Source organism: Pinus tabuliformis, chromosome 7 (assembly GCF_031772625.1).
Source record: "Pinus tabuliformis cultivar Carrire ecotype Pingquan chromosome 7, CPIR1, whole genome shotgun sequence".
Lineage (NCBI taxonomy): Eukaryota > Viridiplantae > Streptophyta > Pinopsida > Pinales > Pinaceae > Pinus > Pinus tabuliformis.
The window spans coordinates 1,148,106,001-1,148,124,949 of NC_142293.1; the positions used below are offsets into that span (position 1 = coordinate 1,148,106,001).

The 18,949-nt window shown below is 37.3% G+C and overlaps 1 protein-coding gene across 4 annotated transcripts in view; it reads left to right on the top strand.

Moving 5' to 3' along the window:
- The window catches only part of LOC149251556 (zinc finger CCCH domain-containing protein 13-like), a 104,383-nt gene that overhangs the window by 22,284 nt on the left and 63,150 nt on the right, over nt 1-18,949 (top strand). For 3 of the 4 annotated variants that reach the window (XM_089459505.1, XM_089459503.1, XM_089459506.1), the window contains exons 2-7: nt 8,514-8,749; nt 12,249-12,347; nt 14,157-14,294; nt 14,637-14,670; nt 16,465-16,615; nt 16,761-16,817. In XM_089459505.1, the coding sequence (XP_089315631.1) occupies nt 8,620-8,749; nt 12,249-12,347; nt 14,157-14,294; nt 14,637-14,670; nt 16,465-16,615; nt 16,761-16,817 (609 nt within the window). In that variant the 5' untranslated portion in view covers nt 8,514-8,619. The remainder of the gene's footprint in view (nt 1-8,513; nt 8,750-12,248; nt 12,348-14,156; nt 14,295-14,636; nt 14,671-16,464; nt 16,616-16,760; nt 16,818-18,949) is intronic. The other variant, XM_089459507.1, reaches the window with a different exon arrangement.

Genomic DNA, 18,949 nt, shown 5'->3' on the forward strand with positions numbered 1-18,949 from the left:
GCTGCTTTCCTTCATTTCCTCAATGCTCATAAATTTTCTTTTTGCTCTCTCTTCTCTTTCTCTCAAATGCTCATGAAAGAATGAATTGAGCTTTTTCTCTTCTCTTCTCCTTTTACTCTTTAAATGACCTTTTGGGTTACCCTAAGATCTAATGCCTGACATTCATTTACATCTAGGGATGAGAATAAATGTGCATTTAATTCTCACTTTCTATTTTTTTAACTCACCCACTTAAATAAAGACCCACTTAGCTTTTTATTTCCATGGTCACTTTTTCACTTTCTAATTCTTCATTGACTGTAATAGTCACTTTTAAATTAGAATGTAACTTTAACACTTATAAAATCACTTTTAAATTAAATTGACTTTACCACTTATAAAGTCACTTTAGGAGAAAAGTACAAATAAATTTGGACACTTTTCCCTAGGCCAAAGATCAAAGCGTTAGGAAACCACTTGTCCTCTGGTACCCAAATTTTAACGTTCAAAACATTGACTGAATCTAGTTCCTTTCTTCACCTTTGGTCCTGAAGATGAATCCTGTTGAGGATTCGAAACATCAACTTTTCTAAAAGATGAACACTCTGGGAAATCCTCTGAGAAATCTACAATGCAACAAACATTCCCACAGGAATCTTAAATCTGTTATCATCCTTGTCATTATTAGGCAACCGTGCCTGACCTCGGGTCATTGGCTCAAGCTATCTTGGAAAAATTTAAGCCATTAAGTCAATTTTTATACTTTCAAATTTTAAGGCAATATATATGTATACATTGCGAATTGTTGGAACACATAAAAGTTAATGTCTATGCAGTATGTGAGGTGGTTGATTAATGGTCATATGGGCAAATTTTGGTTGGGCTTGTGTGACAAGTTTTGTATTGGGTTGTTCTATGTTTTTATGTTGAATCAGGAATCGATTTACGTTTCAGGGGGCACTATAATCAATATTAAATTGGAAACGGGGTCTGTTGGCATATACTGCACTAAAAGAAGGTATCTGGGTTGAGTGGGATTTATATAAATTGTGATGTGTTGATTCAGGAACCAATTGACTTTTCAAAGGGGCTATAAACAATATTAAATTGGTAAGCGGGTCTATTGGCCTATATTGTACTAAAAAGAAGGTACCTGGGTTGAGTGGGATTTATATAAGTTATGACAAGTAGAACTATAGTATTTGGCAACATATGGTTAGTAATGTTTCAGGGAACCTAATAACTGGTAAGGAAACTAGGTTGTAAGTTGGTGTTGAAATGTCAATAAGTGCCCAGTAGGAGTTTGACTGGAGAAAAAAAGAACTTGGAAGCCTTTACGGCCATAATATTTGCAGCAATTGATGGTATTATACTTCACACAGGAGGAAAAATGGATGAAGAAAATGGCACTGAAAAGGACTTTATGTTTCATGTTTCTAATGAGGTGGTGTTGTCAGGGTTCCAAAATTGAAATCAAGGTGTAAATATCCATATGACTTAGGATAGCTCACAGTTGATGGGACGTTTGATGGTTGACCATAATTAGAGGATATATTGAGTATGCACTGGATCACGACTCAGAGCAGGCTAGAAAGGTGATGCTATACAGTTGCTGGTGTATAAGCATGGCTACAATTGCAGGATACACATACAGGACATGGATGCAGATACATATGTTCCCTTCTACACCTGCACTTGCAAAAATAATCAATCCAACAATAAAGATGCAAACCTAGCGTAACCTAGAAGTTTCACCCACTGTCACCTCAGTGGAAACTTCTCTCACTTTAGGTTGGTTCTTTTCCAGCACGAGGGGGTTTTCCTTAATAGAATTGCTATTCTGTCCTTACAGCTCAATTCATTAAAACCATCTGGCAAACCAGTAGGTTATAGTGTTCAATAAAGATTTGATGGTGAAATCAAGTAGATCAGTGCCTTATCCTTAAGCTTTGGACTCCCAAACAAATCTCTGAGATAGGAGCTTGATTATAAAGCATAGCAACGCAACAAACATGCATTAACAGCAGTGCTACTTCTGCAATCTGGTGTCACAAACAGCCAAGAAGCAGGTCAACAGATCTCTCTTCAGCCCTTTAAAAGCTAGAATTAACCCTGGAATAGTACAATATTCAGCCCAGCTAAAAAGAAAAAACCTGAAATGATATGATGGTCATTGGTGACCGTGACATTCAAAATTGGCCCTCGATATTTCCACAATAAAGCTCCAGTTCTGCTAGATATTCTTGACTCTTCAACCTCCAATACAAGAGCCTAGGGTATTTCTCTACAGTGAAATCACTCCTTGCAATTGAAGGAATGATCCTGCTAGATATTCTTGACTCTTCAACCTCCAATACAAGAGCCTAGGGTATTTCTCTACAGTGAAATCACTCCTTGCAATTGAAGGAATGATCCTTATTTATAGTTTCTCTACTTTCTGTTGGTGACCTCTAGAAACCATAGGGTGCCCTCCTCTTAGGTTACTTGACCATGTCAATAGGGCCATATGTCATCTCCTTAGCCAAACGCTCCACTAAATAAGCCTTTTTCTTGATTTAAAGCTGACTTGGAACTTTCATGGTGGACTGCGCTCTCAAAAATTGATTTATTACTCCCTAGAAATGTGTTTTATCCAAGTGCCATCCTCTTATGGCATTGTAAAATATTAAATTATACCTCAACATGTGGTTGCCTTAGGTTGATGTACAAGAAGTGGGATTGATCTTGAATGCCCTTCGTAATTTTTACCATGTTATAGCAAAATCTAGCACCTAGTGCAAAGCCTCACTAGTTGACCTAGACAATATACTACACACGAGAGTGTTACCACTGTCACGTCAGGAACAACTCCCCGCTCTTTAGTGAAGGACACGATCAAACACAAGGAAGGCTATATTGGTAGGGCTTAAGGATCAAGAAACCCAAGGATCTTAAGCAGACTGCACACTAAGGATCCTACAATGTAGATCCACTGGATGAAGGTATAGCAAATTAGCGTTTGAGGTGGATGAAGGAGTAAATTCCAGATTTGGGTTCAAGGTAGCTATAAGGTTGGTCTAAAGAGTCTCAAATAGGTTTCTTGAACACACTAAATCAAGAAAATACTCAAGCTTCTATAAACTAGGGTTTTAAACCAAGAAATTGTTTCAAAACAATAGTTTATAACAGCAGCAAATTTAAATGTAAAAATAGTGATTAAAGTTTAAACTATGAGAAATAAAGGTTAATTTAGGGAGTAAACTAAGGACAAAGGTACAGCAAATTCTGATGGTTGATAAGGCATATATCAACATATAAAATCTTGATGCCAACCCTAGAAAATGGCTGAAAAATGCATGAAAAACTTTAATTTTGCTTGTTTAATGCATTTTTAAACAATGTCTAACCCTAACAGGGCATACAACAAGTCAGTAAATGCTGAAAATATAAGGCTTTGCTATAATTTAATCCTAATTTACCAGAAAATAAAAGGAAAAAAGTTTTTTATATTTAAAAGAATGCCACAAGTGAGATATACTAGTGCCTTCTCAATCTAGGCATATGGAGTTTAGGATACAAACAATTCTAATGTTTTTTTGGAGTGATTTTAAATCCAAACAAGCTAGGACAAATAGACTAACTTACCCTAGGGTTTGAGATTTAAGTTCTCAATTTTCTAGATGATTAAGGGAAAGAAAGACTTGGAGGAAAGGTTTAGCTCAACAAGGGACAATGAAGCAAATACCAAATAAACTAATTTAGCACAAGAACATTAATCTCATGGAACATAATACCAAGATAAAGCAAATAAACTAACTTACTTCACCATGCAACATCCAAGATCCACCATAAGCATCCATGAAAAGAGATCACATCACATCACAAATCCACCCAAGAGAAAGTTGCTCAGTTGGGTCTACATAGCGCACATGAGAGAAGAATCACTAATCAATAGAAGTTATGATCCAAGCGTGACAATGAACCAAGAGACAAATCAACTTCCCTATATATATGTGTGTGTGAGAGAGAGAGCATTATGTCAATTTAGCTCTAATATGATTTAAGAGCCCCTAAAATAAGTAATCTATGTTACAAGGTGGATAGGTCATCAAGCCGACCCCCAAAGATAGCCAAAATAATATAATAACATAAAAATAAGCCTCAATTAACCCACACGTGTGAGTAGAAAAGCCTCCAAGGGTGATGCCATCTCCCAAAAGGCATGTCTCCATGAAAATGTGCAAGGGATGACTAGAGGGTTTTGTCTCATTCCAAAAGTCATGTTTCCTCATCAAAATGGTGCCTCATCACCAAAGAAAATTCCTCTCAAGCCCAATGTCATCATCTTGAAAGCCCACATCATTATTAAATGCCTCATAGGGATGAATTGTTAATTTTAGGTATGTTCTATGCTTAGTGCAATTTATTTCAATTTTCACAGTTAGCTTAATATCTTTTCCAGATTAGCAATTACATCAGTATTAAAGTAAACCGCAAATAGAACATAAACATAAATCATAGAAGACAAGCCAAGACAAGTGGAGACAAGATGTGGCACTAGCCAGGGACAAACCCCAATGTGGGGAAACCTTTGATCAATTCTTCTTATATGTTCTTCAATAGTTCAGCAGAGAGAGAGAGAGAGATATTACATTTACAACAAAAGTCAACACTTTGACTTATCTAGATAAGAGCATAGATCATCTCTAAGAAGATGATACATGAGATCAGTTGAAGACATGCTGCTTCAACTGATTCTCCAAGGTGACTCCTTCACCTATCATTGTGCTGCATCTCGTCATCATGCTGCACCTCACTGTGCTGCACCATGCTGCACCCATCATCACAATGCTAGACCTCATAACCATGCTGTACACATCATACGGCTGCACCTTATGCTGCATTGCTGTCCCATGTGCCATTGTTGCACCATGCTGCCATAGTTGTCCCATGTGCCATACTGTACTAAGCACCATGCCTAGCTGTCCCATTTGCTTGCTGCATCTTGCTATTGCAGCTATCCCATTGTGTCATTGCTGTCCTATTTATCATGCAGCTATCCCTTGCAGCTTCATGCTTGCCACTGCTGCGTGGTTATATTGCTATAGCTGCTGCCCCTAACAATCATGCTATCCCAATTGTGCTGTCCCAACATGCTGCTGTCCACAATGACATTGCTGTCCCATCATTGTGCTGTCCCAACATGCTTCTGTCCATAATGACATTGCTGTCCCATCATTGTGCTGTCCCAACATGCTTCTGTCCATTGTGTCATCGTTGTCCCATCATTGTGCTGCTGCTGTCCATTGCTGTCCCATCATCTAGAACAACCTTCTATGAGGGCAGCCTTCACACAAACCTTGTTGCCTCTTCACACAGTCCTCAAGGAGCAAATCTGAGCTCCTTTCCTTTGCTCTCCAACAGTCACAAGGGTGACCTTAACGTCCCCTCTTCTTTTGCTGAAGTAGACCTTGTATTGCAGCCTTCTAGCCTAGCATACCGGCCCTCCTAACAACAGCTCGGTCCTCCAAAAGACCCATGGCTTTTGCTGCGGCTAGGACCTATTAGGGCAGTGTATATCCTCCTCTTGATTACCCTTGAGACAGCGTGGAGGATTGGGGTATGACTGCGTCCTGTAGGTTAGGTTAGGGCTGCCTTCAGATCTGCGTTAGGGCTGCCGTTAGGTCTGCGTTAGGATAGCCTTTAGGTCTGCATTAGGACTCCTTTTCATGACTGTGTCCTCTAGATTAGGACAATGTATTTCTTCTTCTTGATTGCGGCTAGGGCAACCTCTTTTCATCCAACGTCTAGGGCTTCCACTCCTAGATTTCTCTTCCATTAAAACCCAAGACAAGTGGATAGAAATCAAGATAGAAGTGTGTGTGAAATGACTCTCAAGTCATCTCCTTTTATACTAAAACGTTGAGCACATGTGGGGTTTATTTGGTTGCTGGCCGACCTTGACGAATTGTCTTATAACACAAATAAATTCATAACTCCATGAATACTTATCGAATCGGATGATCTTTAGATCAATCCTACACCTCTCGATGAGGGGGATCCAAGAAAAATATCAGTTGCCATAAATGAGATGACCCACATGGAGTTTGGCCCTAGTTGCCAATTTTAACATGATGTCATCATTCTAGGCCATGATGTCACTATGGTTGAAGGTGTGAAATCCTCTCCAAAGGGGTTCGTAGTCACCATCATCATCAATCATCATCAAGAGAAAGGTAACACCCATTAAGAAAGTACAATGCTAGCCTGGGGGCGTCTTGTCATCTCCTGGGTACACTTCATCTCCAAACAAGTCAATCTCAAGGTGAATGACCTTCAATAGGTGCCCAACGTCCTCTGTCAGAGTGCTCTGCGTTATCATCAAAGTGGTTGGACAACATCTATGATGAGTTGGAGAACTATCATCTCATCTAGAAGAATCATCTAACACATACTCATAGAGTCAAGTGAGATCAACATCATCGGTATAAGAACCATAAGAGTGTCAAGGTGGACCAAATTCAATGTCAAAACCATCAAAGTATTACACACAAGTATCATTTTCAAATGTCTTATTAGCTTATGATTGTATATAGGTTATCAAGCGACCCTATTAGGTGCTTCCAACCCTAAGGGGAGGAACAATTCCTAGGCTGACCCTTTTAAATGATAGGTGCAAGTGATAGGTGCTATGGGGTTTACTTCATGAAAGGTGTTGTCGTCTTATACTAGGTTATGTAAAAACATTGTTTATAAGTGCCTCCGTAGAGGGAGGGCTTAGCTAATTGAGTTACCTTCCCTTGCCTTTGTTTTTCCAAGCTCTCGTATTTGCCTTTTTCTTCATTTTATATGGCTTGTTTAACAAGCTTCATTGATTCATTGTGTAACAATGATGATATAATCCCCCTTTAAAGATGGGTAGTCATCAGGGTCAGGATGTTATTTGCGACTTTTTCTTTTACTTTAATAGGCGTGATATGAATGGATACTCTTAGGGATGAGTGGCTATATAAGAGGGGGTAGAGCTCAAGCTATAATTGGATTTTGATTGCTTTACATCCCTTGCCATTCTTTTGCATTTTGATATTTGGCTTATGCTTTTTTTTTTTTAATTGCTGCATCAACCTCAGGGACTTCCAGGTCCTCATAGGACAAGGCCAACTGGGAACCAACATGAACGACTAACAATAACCAATCAAAATATGGGATAATGAAATGAGGGTAATAATGACAAGTATTAGATATGAATAACATGGAACACTACCATCATCAAAACCTCTTATTTGTGCCCCTCCTAGACATTGAAAGAAAGACCTAAGGAAGGTCACACTAAACTAGGGGCAAATGATAACCACTAAGGAGAAATAAGAGAACAAGTACACAACCAACAACTGTCTATAATCCAATTTCTACCTGTGATCCATACTATAATGTGTTAAAACATTAAATGGAAGCACTTGAATACGAAAATAGTTAATGTACCTCACAATAGATGACCCACCTCCATCGGATGAGTAGGCTAGACCAATGAGTGTACCGACTCAAGAATGGGTGAAAGGCATTTGAGGTTGGCTATCTATGGACCATGGTAGGCGCTGCTGGTGAAAAAAATTCTCCTAGGTTTACCCATGTATGTAGATGGGTAACAGGCCCCTTTTCCAACCGAAATCAAATAAAATACATTAAACTTTCCCTTTATGTGGAGTGCTCATCTTGTTTGTATGTATTTGACCATATTATTGAGGGGTTTTATGTGCCACGTGTCACCATCTTGTGAGGGGTATTCCTAGATGCCTTTCAAGAGGTGCTAGTGAGCCATATCATGCCTCCAAATATGTAAATCATGCCTTGGGGAAGGTGAAAATGCCCAAAAATGTAATCTACAATTATAAACATCTATCAACATATGTAGAAGCATGGTTGTTCACCTAATCAATGAAATCTGCCTCCTCTAGTCCAAGCATTCAATTTCTTGTGCATCTTTAGGTGGTAACATTATGGACAAGTATATGGCTGCTGGCACAAATGGTATTATAGGTTATAGATCCAGGGCAGAGTGTAGCGTATGGAGGACAGGTACAAGGCTTGAGCATCATGTACAAGGCACATATGTAGGGAACAGATGCAGGGTATATGTGGCTTCTCTAAGCTCCAGAGGATCTACTCAATTTGATAAAAGGCTCTAAAAAATTTTGGGTCTTTAGGCAGGGATGCCTTTTTGCATGTTCTTCGTTATATACATATGTCATGTCACTGGTCAGTTATTTCTCTTGTTTATCACCATTTCACTTATTGTTTCTCGTCCATAAATTTATCTTCTTATTGATAAGAACAGGACCTCTTGTTCAGGTGATGCATATCACATTATAGCTTATGAAATTTTACTTCAGGGTTACCTTTTTTTTATATTGCACATTTTATTGCTTTGATTTTAAGGCATATTGTTAATGATTACAACATGAAAATAGCATTATAGATAAGGCAATTTTTTTTCTGATCATATCATTGCACTAAACCTAATTGCTGATATTGTTCATGCAATGTTTTTCTTACAGATTTTAGATCCGAGGCACTGAAGTCAAAGAAGAAAGAAATTGATTATGTTCATTTTCCTGGTTCTCAGCGTATAGTCCTTGTTTAGACACCAAATATATTTTAGAGATGATGTTTGATCGTGATTTATACAAAACAAAGCTGTGCACTCTTTATCAGAGGGGTCATTGTCCTCGGCAAAGTTGTTCATTTGCTCATGGTGATGCTGAACTACGGAGATTTTCTGGTTCTGGAAATGGTAAGATGCTTGTCAGAGTTACAGCTAATGGTTTAGCATGTTTTTGGGTTGTGCTACCTGACGTTGGATATATTTAAATCTTATGAAGGACCACTATGCAAATTACATACGAGGATCAAATTTTCAACTAGCTGGGCTTCCATTTTTTGATTGTGAGGATGCTTGCTATTTTAATGTGAAACTTTATATGGTGGTAATTATGGGTGGGAGTAAAATGCTCCAGTTTGTTAGCAGTGTTCAAATTCTAGTTTGTCTTAGTATACTATATGAAGTTGTGGCCAACAATGTAAAGCATCTCACTAATCCCTAGCTGTTGCCTGTCTAGATCCCGTGTAGCTTTGATAGTTGGGTTATTGACATGGAAAACGTCTTTTGTATCATGATAGTGGCTCTTTGATAACGCAGTTGGAATAAGTGTAAGGAGACTAGCATAGTGTTAAATAATTCATTGGGCTTGTCATGGATCACCAGAACTAATCCAGACTGTGAGCTCAGGCAAGCTGAACTATTTCCTCTGATTTTTCCAAGTTGCTAATTTTTCCTTGGTTTATATTTTCTTCAGCCTTTCTGATAAGCCTCTCCAGACCCATGGTGATATAATCCCTGAAATGATGTTAGCAACATTGCCTAAAACTGATGTGCACACAAAACAAACAAACACAAACACATGTTTTGGCTGGAAAGTTGATCAAATGTATAGAGTGCTTTTCTTCATGGTGATTTGGAGGAGGAAGTGTATTATGTATCAGCCATAGGGCTTATAGGTAGCATGAAAGGAACGTTTATTGTGTAGGCTCATATAAGTGTTTTACCGTTTGAAATAGGCTCAAAATCCTGATATACAAAAATTGATAAACATCTTAAAATTTGGATTTAGAATTCAGTTTTATGTCAGAAACACTGATGATTTGGTGGTTGCATTGGTTTATGTAGATGACATAATCATCACAGGTAGTGAGGTTAACCCAATCCAGAAAGTAAAATCTGATTTGTGCTCAGCTTTTGGCAACACTGATTTAGGATTCCATTATTGTGTAGATATAGAATTTTAAGTCTTGACAAACTAATGGTTGCATGTCATGTCAAAAACCAAGTATTCTGAATTTGGTGGATAAATTCAAAACCAAGTTTGCTGAGTTTGGTGGACAAATTCAGAGTGGCTGATTATGAGGGAGCATCTACACGTAGTAAAGTTGGGTTGAAAACTTGTGAAGTATCAACCACAACTGGCTTTGAATCAACAAATGAGTCAAAAGTAAAGTAGTTGGTGGGTATTTTGATCAATTGCACAACCGCTAGGGCAAATTTGAATTTTATGGTCATCTCCTTTTCATATTTATGATGGCTGAATGGCTGATCATTGTTAAGAACCAAGTGACATGAAATGTGGAAATCTTTATGATTTTTCAAAAGAAACAAAGGACACTGCTGTGAAAGCGTATTTTTCAGTATTTACAATAGATTAAGAGGATTCTTATACAGCATTAAAGCCTTACCCATTGGAGTTGATTACCAGGTTCCTAATCATGTGTTTGATATTTTGAGAAGAAAAAAATTAAATTCTTGTAAATCTATGACAAGTCATATTTCAAAATGGCAAAGGGAATAAAATGTAATCAGAATGTATTTCTAAGATGAACTTTATCAGGAGCAACTTATAGAGGCAGCTAATGAAACATAGGGAACTAATTACTGTGATCCAACATTGCTGATAGGGATGTTCCATAAAAAAAAATTGTCAGTCCATTGTTGAATATTTAATTGTGTTTTTCCTTTCATTGACAGACCAATAATGAGAGTAAGGAGAGAAGGATCATGGTTGCAGTGATATTCTTGACAATGCATGAAGTAGGTTTTAGTGTCTACTATCTAGGGAAGGTTTTGTTGGGAACTTGACTAAACTGAGAGGGGTGGGGGGGTTTAATTAGTTTAGTGCATTCATGGACAACTTTTATTTTTCCTTTTAATCTTTGTCTGAACTATCTAATGAACAGCATAACAACTTATGAACAGCAGATTTAATACACGAATAGCATGTAATATGTAAACCACAATATCAAATCAGCACATAAAAAAACGCAAATGGATACCAGATGTAAGTGGAAACCCCATAAAAGGAGAAAACCATGAATTTGTTATTGTTGTGATGCAAAGACAAGCGCCTACTTCCTCTATTACATTAGCTCTTGGAGGCTCCAGGCTCTCTGCTATTCTGCCAGCTACAACTGACTGGGAAGCTCTTACTCCCACTTACATGAATTTTCTGCAGGCTACAACCTACAGGAGGTTCTTACCTCAACAAGCTCCAACCTGTTCTTTTTCAAGACACAACTTGAAAGGAGACTACATTCCCCTGATACATAAAATTTATGATGTGCTGGTTTACCTGGACAATAATTCTGAATACCTCCAGCTCTATTTCAGCTTCTTCTCCTCCTCAAATCTGCTTTACATCTGCTTCACATGTGCCAAGTAACTCACGAACAACAACTCAATCAGCTCTCACATACTCTCTAACAATCTAACCTTAAAGCCTTCCAACCTCACACATTTTTATAAACGAGCTTTGATGGCTGTTAGTATTCCATACATGAATCTGAAATGAACAGCTTTGTCTCTTTGCATTCTTGGGCTGTCTCTTCTTTTCCAAATTCTTTCAACCTTTGAATATTAAAACACATAAGAAAGTCGAAACATGCATTAACACAAGCCAACTTTAATATGTACAACATCCAACATCTTGTCATAGGGATTATTGCTTGGATGGATAAACAAACACACTGTAACATGGGCTAGCTGAAGAGATAGTGCATTACAGTCCAGGGTAATGCTGTCTGCATGGTAAGTGATCTGCGTTATAGCACGTGTCCTCAGTGTCGAAGGACGCATTACAGTCAAAGAGGCCTTGCATCACAACATCTCTATCCACAAGCAACATGTCTGTTCTTAGCATTCTCTGCAAAGTCAGCAACCTCTGCAACATCTTCAATCAATTCTTTCACCTCTGATCAACAACACCTGCTCAGCATCAATACCTTCACAAAATCACCAAGCATCTCCAAGGCCATGCCACTGTAGCTGAACTTACTGCTCACAAGCTATTCTCTGACAAACAACATACTCAGTTGCACCTCCTCACACACATATGGTGACCACACTTATTGCTGCTCCTTTGCCATCAACGACAACTATGCCAAACAGATTTTGAGGTGACTGACCTTGTTGTTTTTCTTTGTTATGTGTGGTCCTGCCTCCCAGGATGCCATTTTTGTCTTTTTAGATAAATATATCACTTTAACAATGTTAATATTCTTGAAACTATGTTACATTAGGTGTGATGAGGACTCTTGTGCACCTGAAAAATGTTAGATGTTCAAACAGAATATCATTCCATTTATGTGTCCTTTACATGAAAAGTTTCAGTATCATGTCATTACTGTATCATCAAGTTTTTGATAATGAACCAAATAACTAATATTGTATCATGCTTGTGTGTCAGGTATTATTCTAGTTGATTTCATCGTGAATTATGTTACAGGTGTTCAAGTATATCCTCTGGCTTTTATTGCCTTGCAGGCATCTCTTTACCAAGTCAGAAGTAAATGCTTAAACCTTAAATATTGTATCCATTATATGGATTGGGCATGCACTATGGGATACCCTTCCATACAGTAATTTTGGTACCTTTTGCTGCTGTTAATGTTTCTTCATTTCTGTTACAACTTTTAAGTTTAATCTCAAAAGCCTATGTCAAGATTGTCAACAGTTGAAATGGGGGTAATAGTGGTATTCATGGTTCCTATTAAAATCTGATAATATTTAGCATCTAATAGAAATATTACAATTTACTATATACTATTTTCGCATATTGTACATTGTGTAAGACGGTAAGAGGGAGGATATTATAGAGAGCTGGTCTTTAGCTTTATTGCTTGCTAGCGTTGACCTAATTTTGCTCTTTTATATTTATATGTTTCTTTTCTATTACTTGTATCTTTTTGTATTGGAGTTGCATTAGGCATTCCCTGGGCTTATATTGCACTTGGGTCTTTCTAAAATTCCATTGGCATATTTTGGTCATCTATAGACATTAATATGTGTCGCCTTAATTTAATTTACTTGTTTTGGCTTTTGAGGAATAAGCCTGTCTATCTATTGTTCTATTTAGCTCAGCATTTTGTGAGTGAGGACAGTGCATGGAAAATGGGATAAATGCCTGGCCATTAGGGAGACTAGTGAAGACATTTATAAATTTATTGTGAAAATGGAGTAGCATAATGATACTAAATTGAGGTTGATAGTAATGTTGAAATTTGATGATTAGGAAGTATACACGTTCTTAATCTCTTGCCCTGACTTTCTATTTAAAGAATTTTGACCTCCAGTGTAAGGAGAGTCACTGTAAAAATATGGATAAGAATGTCGAACCAACCACTGCTTTCGAAGTGATTAAAATTTTCCACCATGGGAATTCGAGTTTTCATCACATCAAAGACTGGAGAAGAATCTTTCCTTGGTGCATAGCCACTTGTGATGTTAGACATCCAATTCAAGTTGATGAGAATTTGTTTGAACTCAAATTATTTTGACCTACATATTTTCTTGCAAGTCAACTATCCTGATACCTTGTACTAGTGCTCTCCCATAATAGTCTACACATACATCCTGTAACAAGTTGGTACCATATTTTGCTTTTGCATTATTTGTCAGAAAATTCTTTTCAAAAGGTTTGAAGAACCCAGTTTTTTTCAAAAGCCTTGTAAAGCCTGCTTTCATATATGCTTTATCATGTGACTGCTTTTATCACTTAGGTTATGATCTTCATGATTGCATTCATGGTCTGATGTCACTACTGGAGATCCTTCTCAAACAATACAATGCTGAGGGATTTTGTGAATGGAGATATTTTGCAGATTATTGTGGCAAGGTCTGGTGTTCCATATTGAGATCTTTTATTGGATGGAAGATGCATTCTTTTATTATTTCTATTTATGAGATCGAAGGCATGCTTTACATATCCAAAATTTACTATTTTACAAATTGCTGAAGAAGGAAGCCATCTCAATCCTCTTCGATATGAAGAGCTACTATGAAACTCGAAGGCTTTTATATTGGTTATTGTTACATGTAAGATCAAAAGCGGGTAAAGCACATATTTATTGATTTTTTCAAGGATTATATAATACCAAGGCCCACATAAGACCTGGCAAGGAGGCAGTGTTACTAGCCACTGTTAAGTCTCTTGTATTCCTCAATATGGTAAGATCAAATGTCTGTTGATGATAATGGTTCCAGATTTGGGCTTCGATATGCGAGTTCTTTGTTTGTTTTCAAGTGTAAAGGCTCTACATTTGGTTTAATAATAAAGAATTTCGTTTGCATATTCTCTAAAATTAGATTGCTGCAGGTAGACGTGAACATCGGAGCAGTGATCTAAGAGACAAACTAGACAGAAGACACTCTCCTCACAGAAGGTCCTCTCCAGCAAGGGATGCCAAGGGGCGTCAGCCATATGCAGATCAGAGATCTTTACCTCATGATAGGGGTAAGTTACTTAAGGTGTTATTGGAGATAACATTACATATCTGACAACCTTTTCTTGTTGAATCGCTGGTGATTCCGTCTACAAGGATGTTGTGGCTGTAAATCAATGATAGCAAACTGCAATTCGATATCAGAGAACATAGTCTTTTAAGTCAATTTGTTTCATGTGTGGACATAAATTGGCTTTATATGTTTTATTTACTAGAAAAAGTTATTGAAGCTTGAAATCCAACATGCTTTTTCTAGATGGATAGATGGGTATGGGGTTATGATTTGAATGAAGACCATGTCTTTTTGGAAGGAACTAACTGCTGATTAATTCAGGGTACATATTTTGATGCAGGTCATAGTCCATCAAGGTCACCACCTAGAGGCAGGTAAGTAAATACGCGTCCTTTAAATGAACTCTGTTTGGATTTATTATCATAGGTTTTTTTGTCTACATGCATGTCTTTTCTAGTTTATTATCCTTAAAGGAGTCTGGATAACTCTTAGAACAGAGCCAGTGTCATCTCACTCTTTTCCTTTCTGGCTTTGGGTTGGTGCTTTGACAACCACAAGGGGGTTTCCCGAAATGATCTAAGGTGTACAATGCGGGTCCTTGGGGGTTAGATTGACCTTAATTTGATAAAGTATGCTGCTATTCTAAACTAATCGAATCAGAAATCTGTGAGTACAAGTTAGGGCAAGGCTGTTGGTAATGGGGAGTGCAATTTTCAAAAGATTCCGGGAACATTTTTCACATAATATATATTTTAATAAATTGTGATAGATATTTAAAAAAAAACATGAAATGTCGAATTGTTTGTAGAAGACATGAAAACATAGATTTAACCAGTGTTGATAATATCGGGGATATTTGAAAATATCGTGATATTTTCGGCAAAACGATATATCGCCTAGTAAATATCGCGATATTTTCAAAATATCGGCAAAATATTGCGATATTTTGAAAATATCGACCACATATCACCATATTTTGAAAATATCGGCTATGTTTAAAAATCTGAAAAAATTGATTTTTTATGCTTGCCGATATTTTTGCCAATATTGTCGATAAGATGTTTTTTGGACCCTCGCCGATACCGATATTATCAACACTGGATTTAACTACTGGATTAATGATGATGATTAAAGCATCAACCATTTAGTACACATATAACATCAATCATCTAGCAATTATAACTTATAACATTGTCATTGAATGGTTGACCATAACATCAACCTTTAAGTTTCAACATACCATTTGTTATTAACAAACTGTAACAGATGACATCAACTACGGAATTACACAGATCATCATATTCATCACCAAAGAGTTGTAATATTCAGTGTATGGTTTAACTTCAAAGTTCAAACTTAAACTGTCATATAATGTTTATAAAATAGGCCATAATTATTAACATTGAATTTACCCTTGGTGAATTCAAGTGTTACCGTCATTATTGTTCATGAGCACATTCAGGATCAGGTTGGCCTTCTCTTTAGTCCATCCTAGTTGTTTGGCATCGACAATTTGAGGACACACACCTAGTGGGTTCTATGGCCATGATGCTTTACACCCGAGTGAAAGAAACTTGAAAAATTGAAAGTTCATTTTAAAAAGCAACAAGTAATTTCAATATCAACTTGAATACTACTATAATCGAATATCTTTCCAGTTAAATGCTACTCCGAGAAAAATGAGCTCAGTAAAAAGCAACTTGAAAAAATAAAAGTTGATTTTAAAAAGCAACAAGTAATTTCAATATCCATTTGAATACTACTAGAATTGAATGTGCTTCCAAAAATGCTACTCAGAGAAAAATGAGTTCCAACTTCCAAGATAGGCCCAATGTCTATACGATGCAAATCCTGCATTATTTTCCTTTTTCGAGAAGTTGAATGCCTATGCCATGCCTGCATGCAAATTTGCCTTTTATATGCATACTTCTTAAAATTTGTTTACCATGTTGGACTGATATGTGTGCTACACTTATTTTTGGTAATTAGGATGCGACATACCTTTTTCAGACACAAGCCACGGCTTAATCAAACAATTTGCTTTACTTTCATGTCTTAGATTTAATGTTAATATCTCTGTTATATTTTCATTTTAGCATTGTCCCTTGCATGCGATAAGATCTTTCGTAGGCTGAGACTCTCATGGGTTATGCTACACTGATTTACAGTGAGAGGAGGGAGAGAAAGAGACAGAGGTTGGACAGGCATCTTGGTGATGTTTCCCCGAACTTTAAGTACTTGAGTGATGATACTGATCATGGTCATACAAAAGAAATCAAGTCTCCATATGCTAGTTCAAGAGATGCATTTGAAGAACAGGTCGGTTTCTATCTTAAAACATCTAGGTATGCTGCAAAAATGAATGATGCTAGTCACTTCTAACTATGAATGGCCTTGTGAAGAGTGAAGGTTTATCTTGCTAGAATCTTCTTTTTCCATGGTTAACCTTGTAATCGTTATGCAGTTAAAAAATGTTGAATCTGAGATCGATGCGCTTAATGACCGGAAAGATGACCTAGAGGTGAGTTTGTTCTTGGTACACTCTCTAAAAATTATTTATTGTTTTATAGGGTACATTCTCTATTAGTTTGAAAGAATTATACGAGGAAATGGAGAATGCAAAATAAAAAGTAAATATAAATGTACATGAATAGAAAGAACAATGTCAAATAGGTTTCATTCGTCTCTGTTTTTGATTTATGTCATATAATCCGGGATCTGGACAAATCCAAGAATTTTTTTATTATTGCAATATGATATGAAGATAATTTAAGCTGATAATATGTCAGCATTGTTATCTTAAGCTGTTCATTTAAGCTTTTGTGATTGTGAGGTGGGCTTGTATCCTTTAAACAAGAAAAAATGTTAACATTGTCAATATTCAAAATGTACTATGGTCTTGGAAAGCTCCTCAAAATTATCATCTATCTGTAGTAATTCTATTTGTGCATCATATTGGTTGTAAGATCCTCGGATATGTTGCAGAATTTTTCCTGAGATAGATGACCTCTTTATTTTCTTATATTTGTATTGAATAGACTTGAACATTTTGTGATGTCCATTGAAAGATCAAATAGCTCCATGGTATCAACTCAATCCTAAAAATAAGATTGCCACATCACCTTTCTTCTAGTGTTTATGCTAAAGTCATTATCCTTCTTCCACCTTCCTAGATGGCCACAACTAATTTCCATGGTTCCATATCAACTGATGGAATAGTCCTTTGACTCTTCCAAAAATTTCTTTTCAGGCAAGTTCTCCTCCTTAAGAAGGTTCCAAGTTATGCTGCTTAGATATCTTCCATTGTTGATCAAGAGCAGTCTAGTTTGGAGGAGACAGATCCAGAATAGGCGTGGTGAGATGTTGTGGCAAAGGATTATCACTCCATTTTGTGGAATGATGTTTAGGAGATTGTGTCGAGACTAGAGGGTAAGTCAGTGATTGATTTTAGGTGGTTGTATGAGGTAAAACATACAATGGATGACATAATTGAGAAGTACAAGGTTAGGCTTGTCACGAGAGGACTTTCCTAGAAAGAGGGAGTTGACTGAGGAGATTTTTTTTCACACGTTGCTAGGTATATTTCCATTCTAACCATCATAAATATATCTTTAGCATTAGTTTTTGATTGATGTAGAGACTGCTTTTCATAATGCTTTAAATTAGGAGAAAATATACATTAATTAGCTGAGAGGTTTTGAGGTGCGTTGGTTGGATACCCATGTTAGATTTTTGGGTTACTGTTAAAATAGGCAGCTAGGTCCAATCTCCATGTGGGTCATCTTATTCATGGCAGCTGATATTTTTCTTGGATTCCTCTCGTCAAGAGGTGTAGGATTGATCTAAAGATCATCCGATTCCGATATGTATTCATGGAGATATGAATTTATTTGTGTTATGTGACAATTCGTCAAGGTCGGCCAACAACCAAACTACCCCCCTCTATTTTCAATGTTGCACTATAAATAGAGGTGGCTTGCAAATCATTTTAGACACACCTCTTGTGATCTCTTCCTCTCCACTTGTCTTTGGGTTTTGGTGGGAGGAGAGATCTAAAGAGGATACGCTGCCCTAGAGGAGATGCCCTAAATCTAGATGCAGTCATGGAAGAGAAGGCTCTACGCTGCCCTAATGAAGAAGCCTTAACACAGCCATGGAAGAACCCTTAACGCTGTCATGAAGGAGTCCCTATACAAAGCTTCTTATATGCTGCCATGGAGAGCCTTAAATTACAGTCAGGGAGAAGCCCTAGATGTGGAGGAGAAGGGGTCTTCTAGGAGTGCCTACGCTGCTCTAAATTACAGTTAGGGAGAGTACCCTAAGACACAGTGAAGGAGGCTTCCATATCGTGGCAAGGAAAGGCCTAAACGCTGGTCTAATCTATACACTGTTCTAAAGGAGATTCCTATGTAAAAGGGAGCTTTTATATGCAGCAAAAGGAGACCTGTCTACGCAGCAAGGAGATCTCATAATCCGCAGTAAAATGAGGGTTCTATGCAGCAAGAAGAAGATCCTTATACACTGGGAAGAGGAGGCCTTAACCAGCCCTAGACACAGTCAAAGAGGAGTCTATATAAGCTGCCCTAGCCGCACTCCTGAAGGGTGATCTAATCCGCAATTAAGGGTGACACTTACACGCTATCAAAGGAGCCC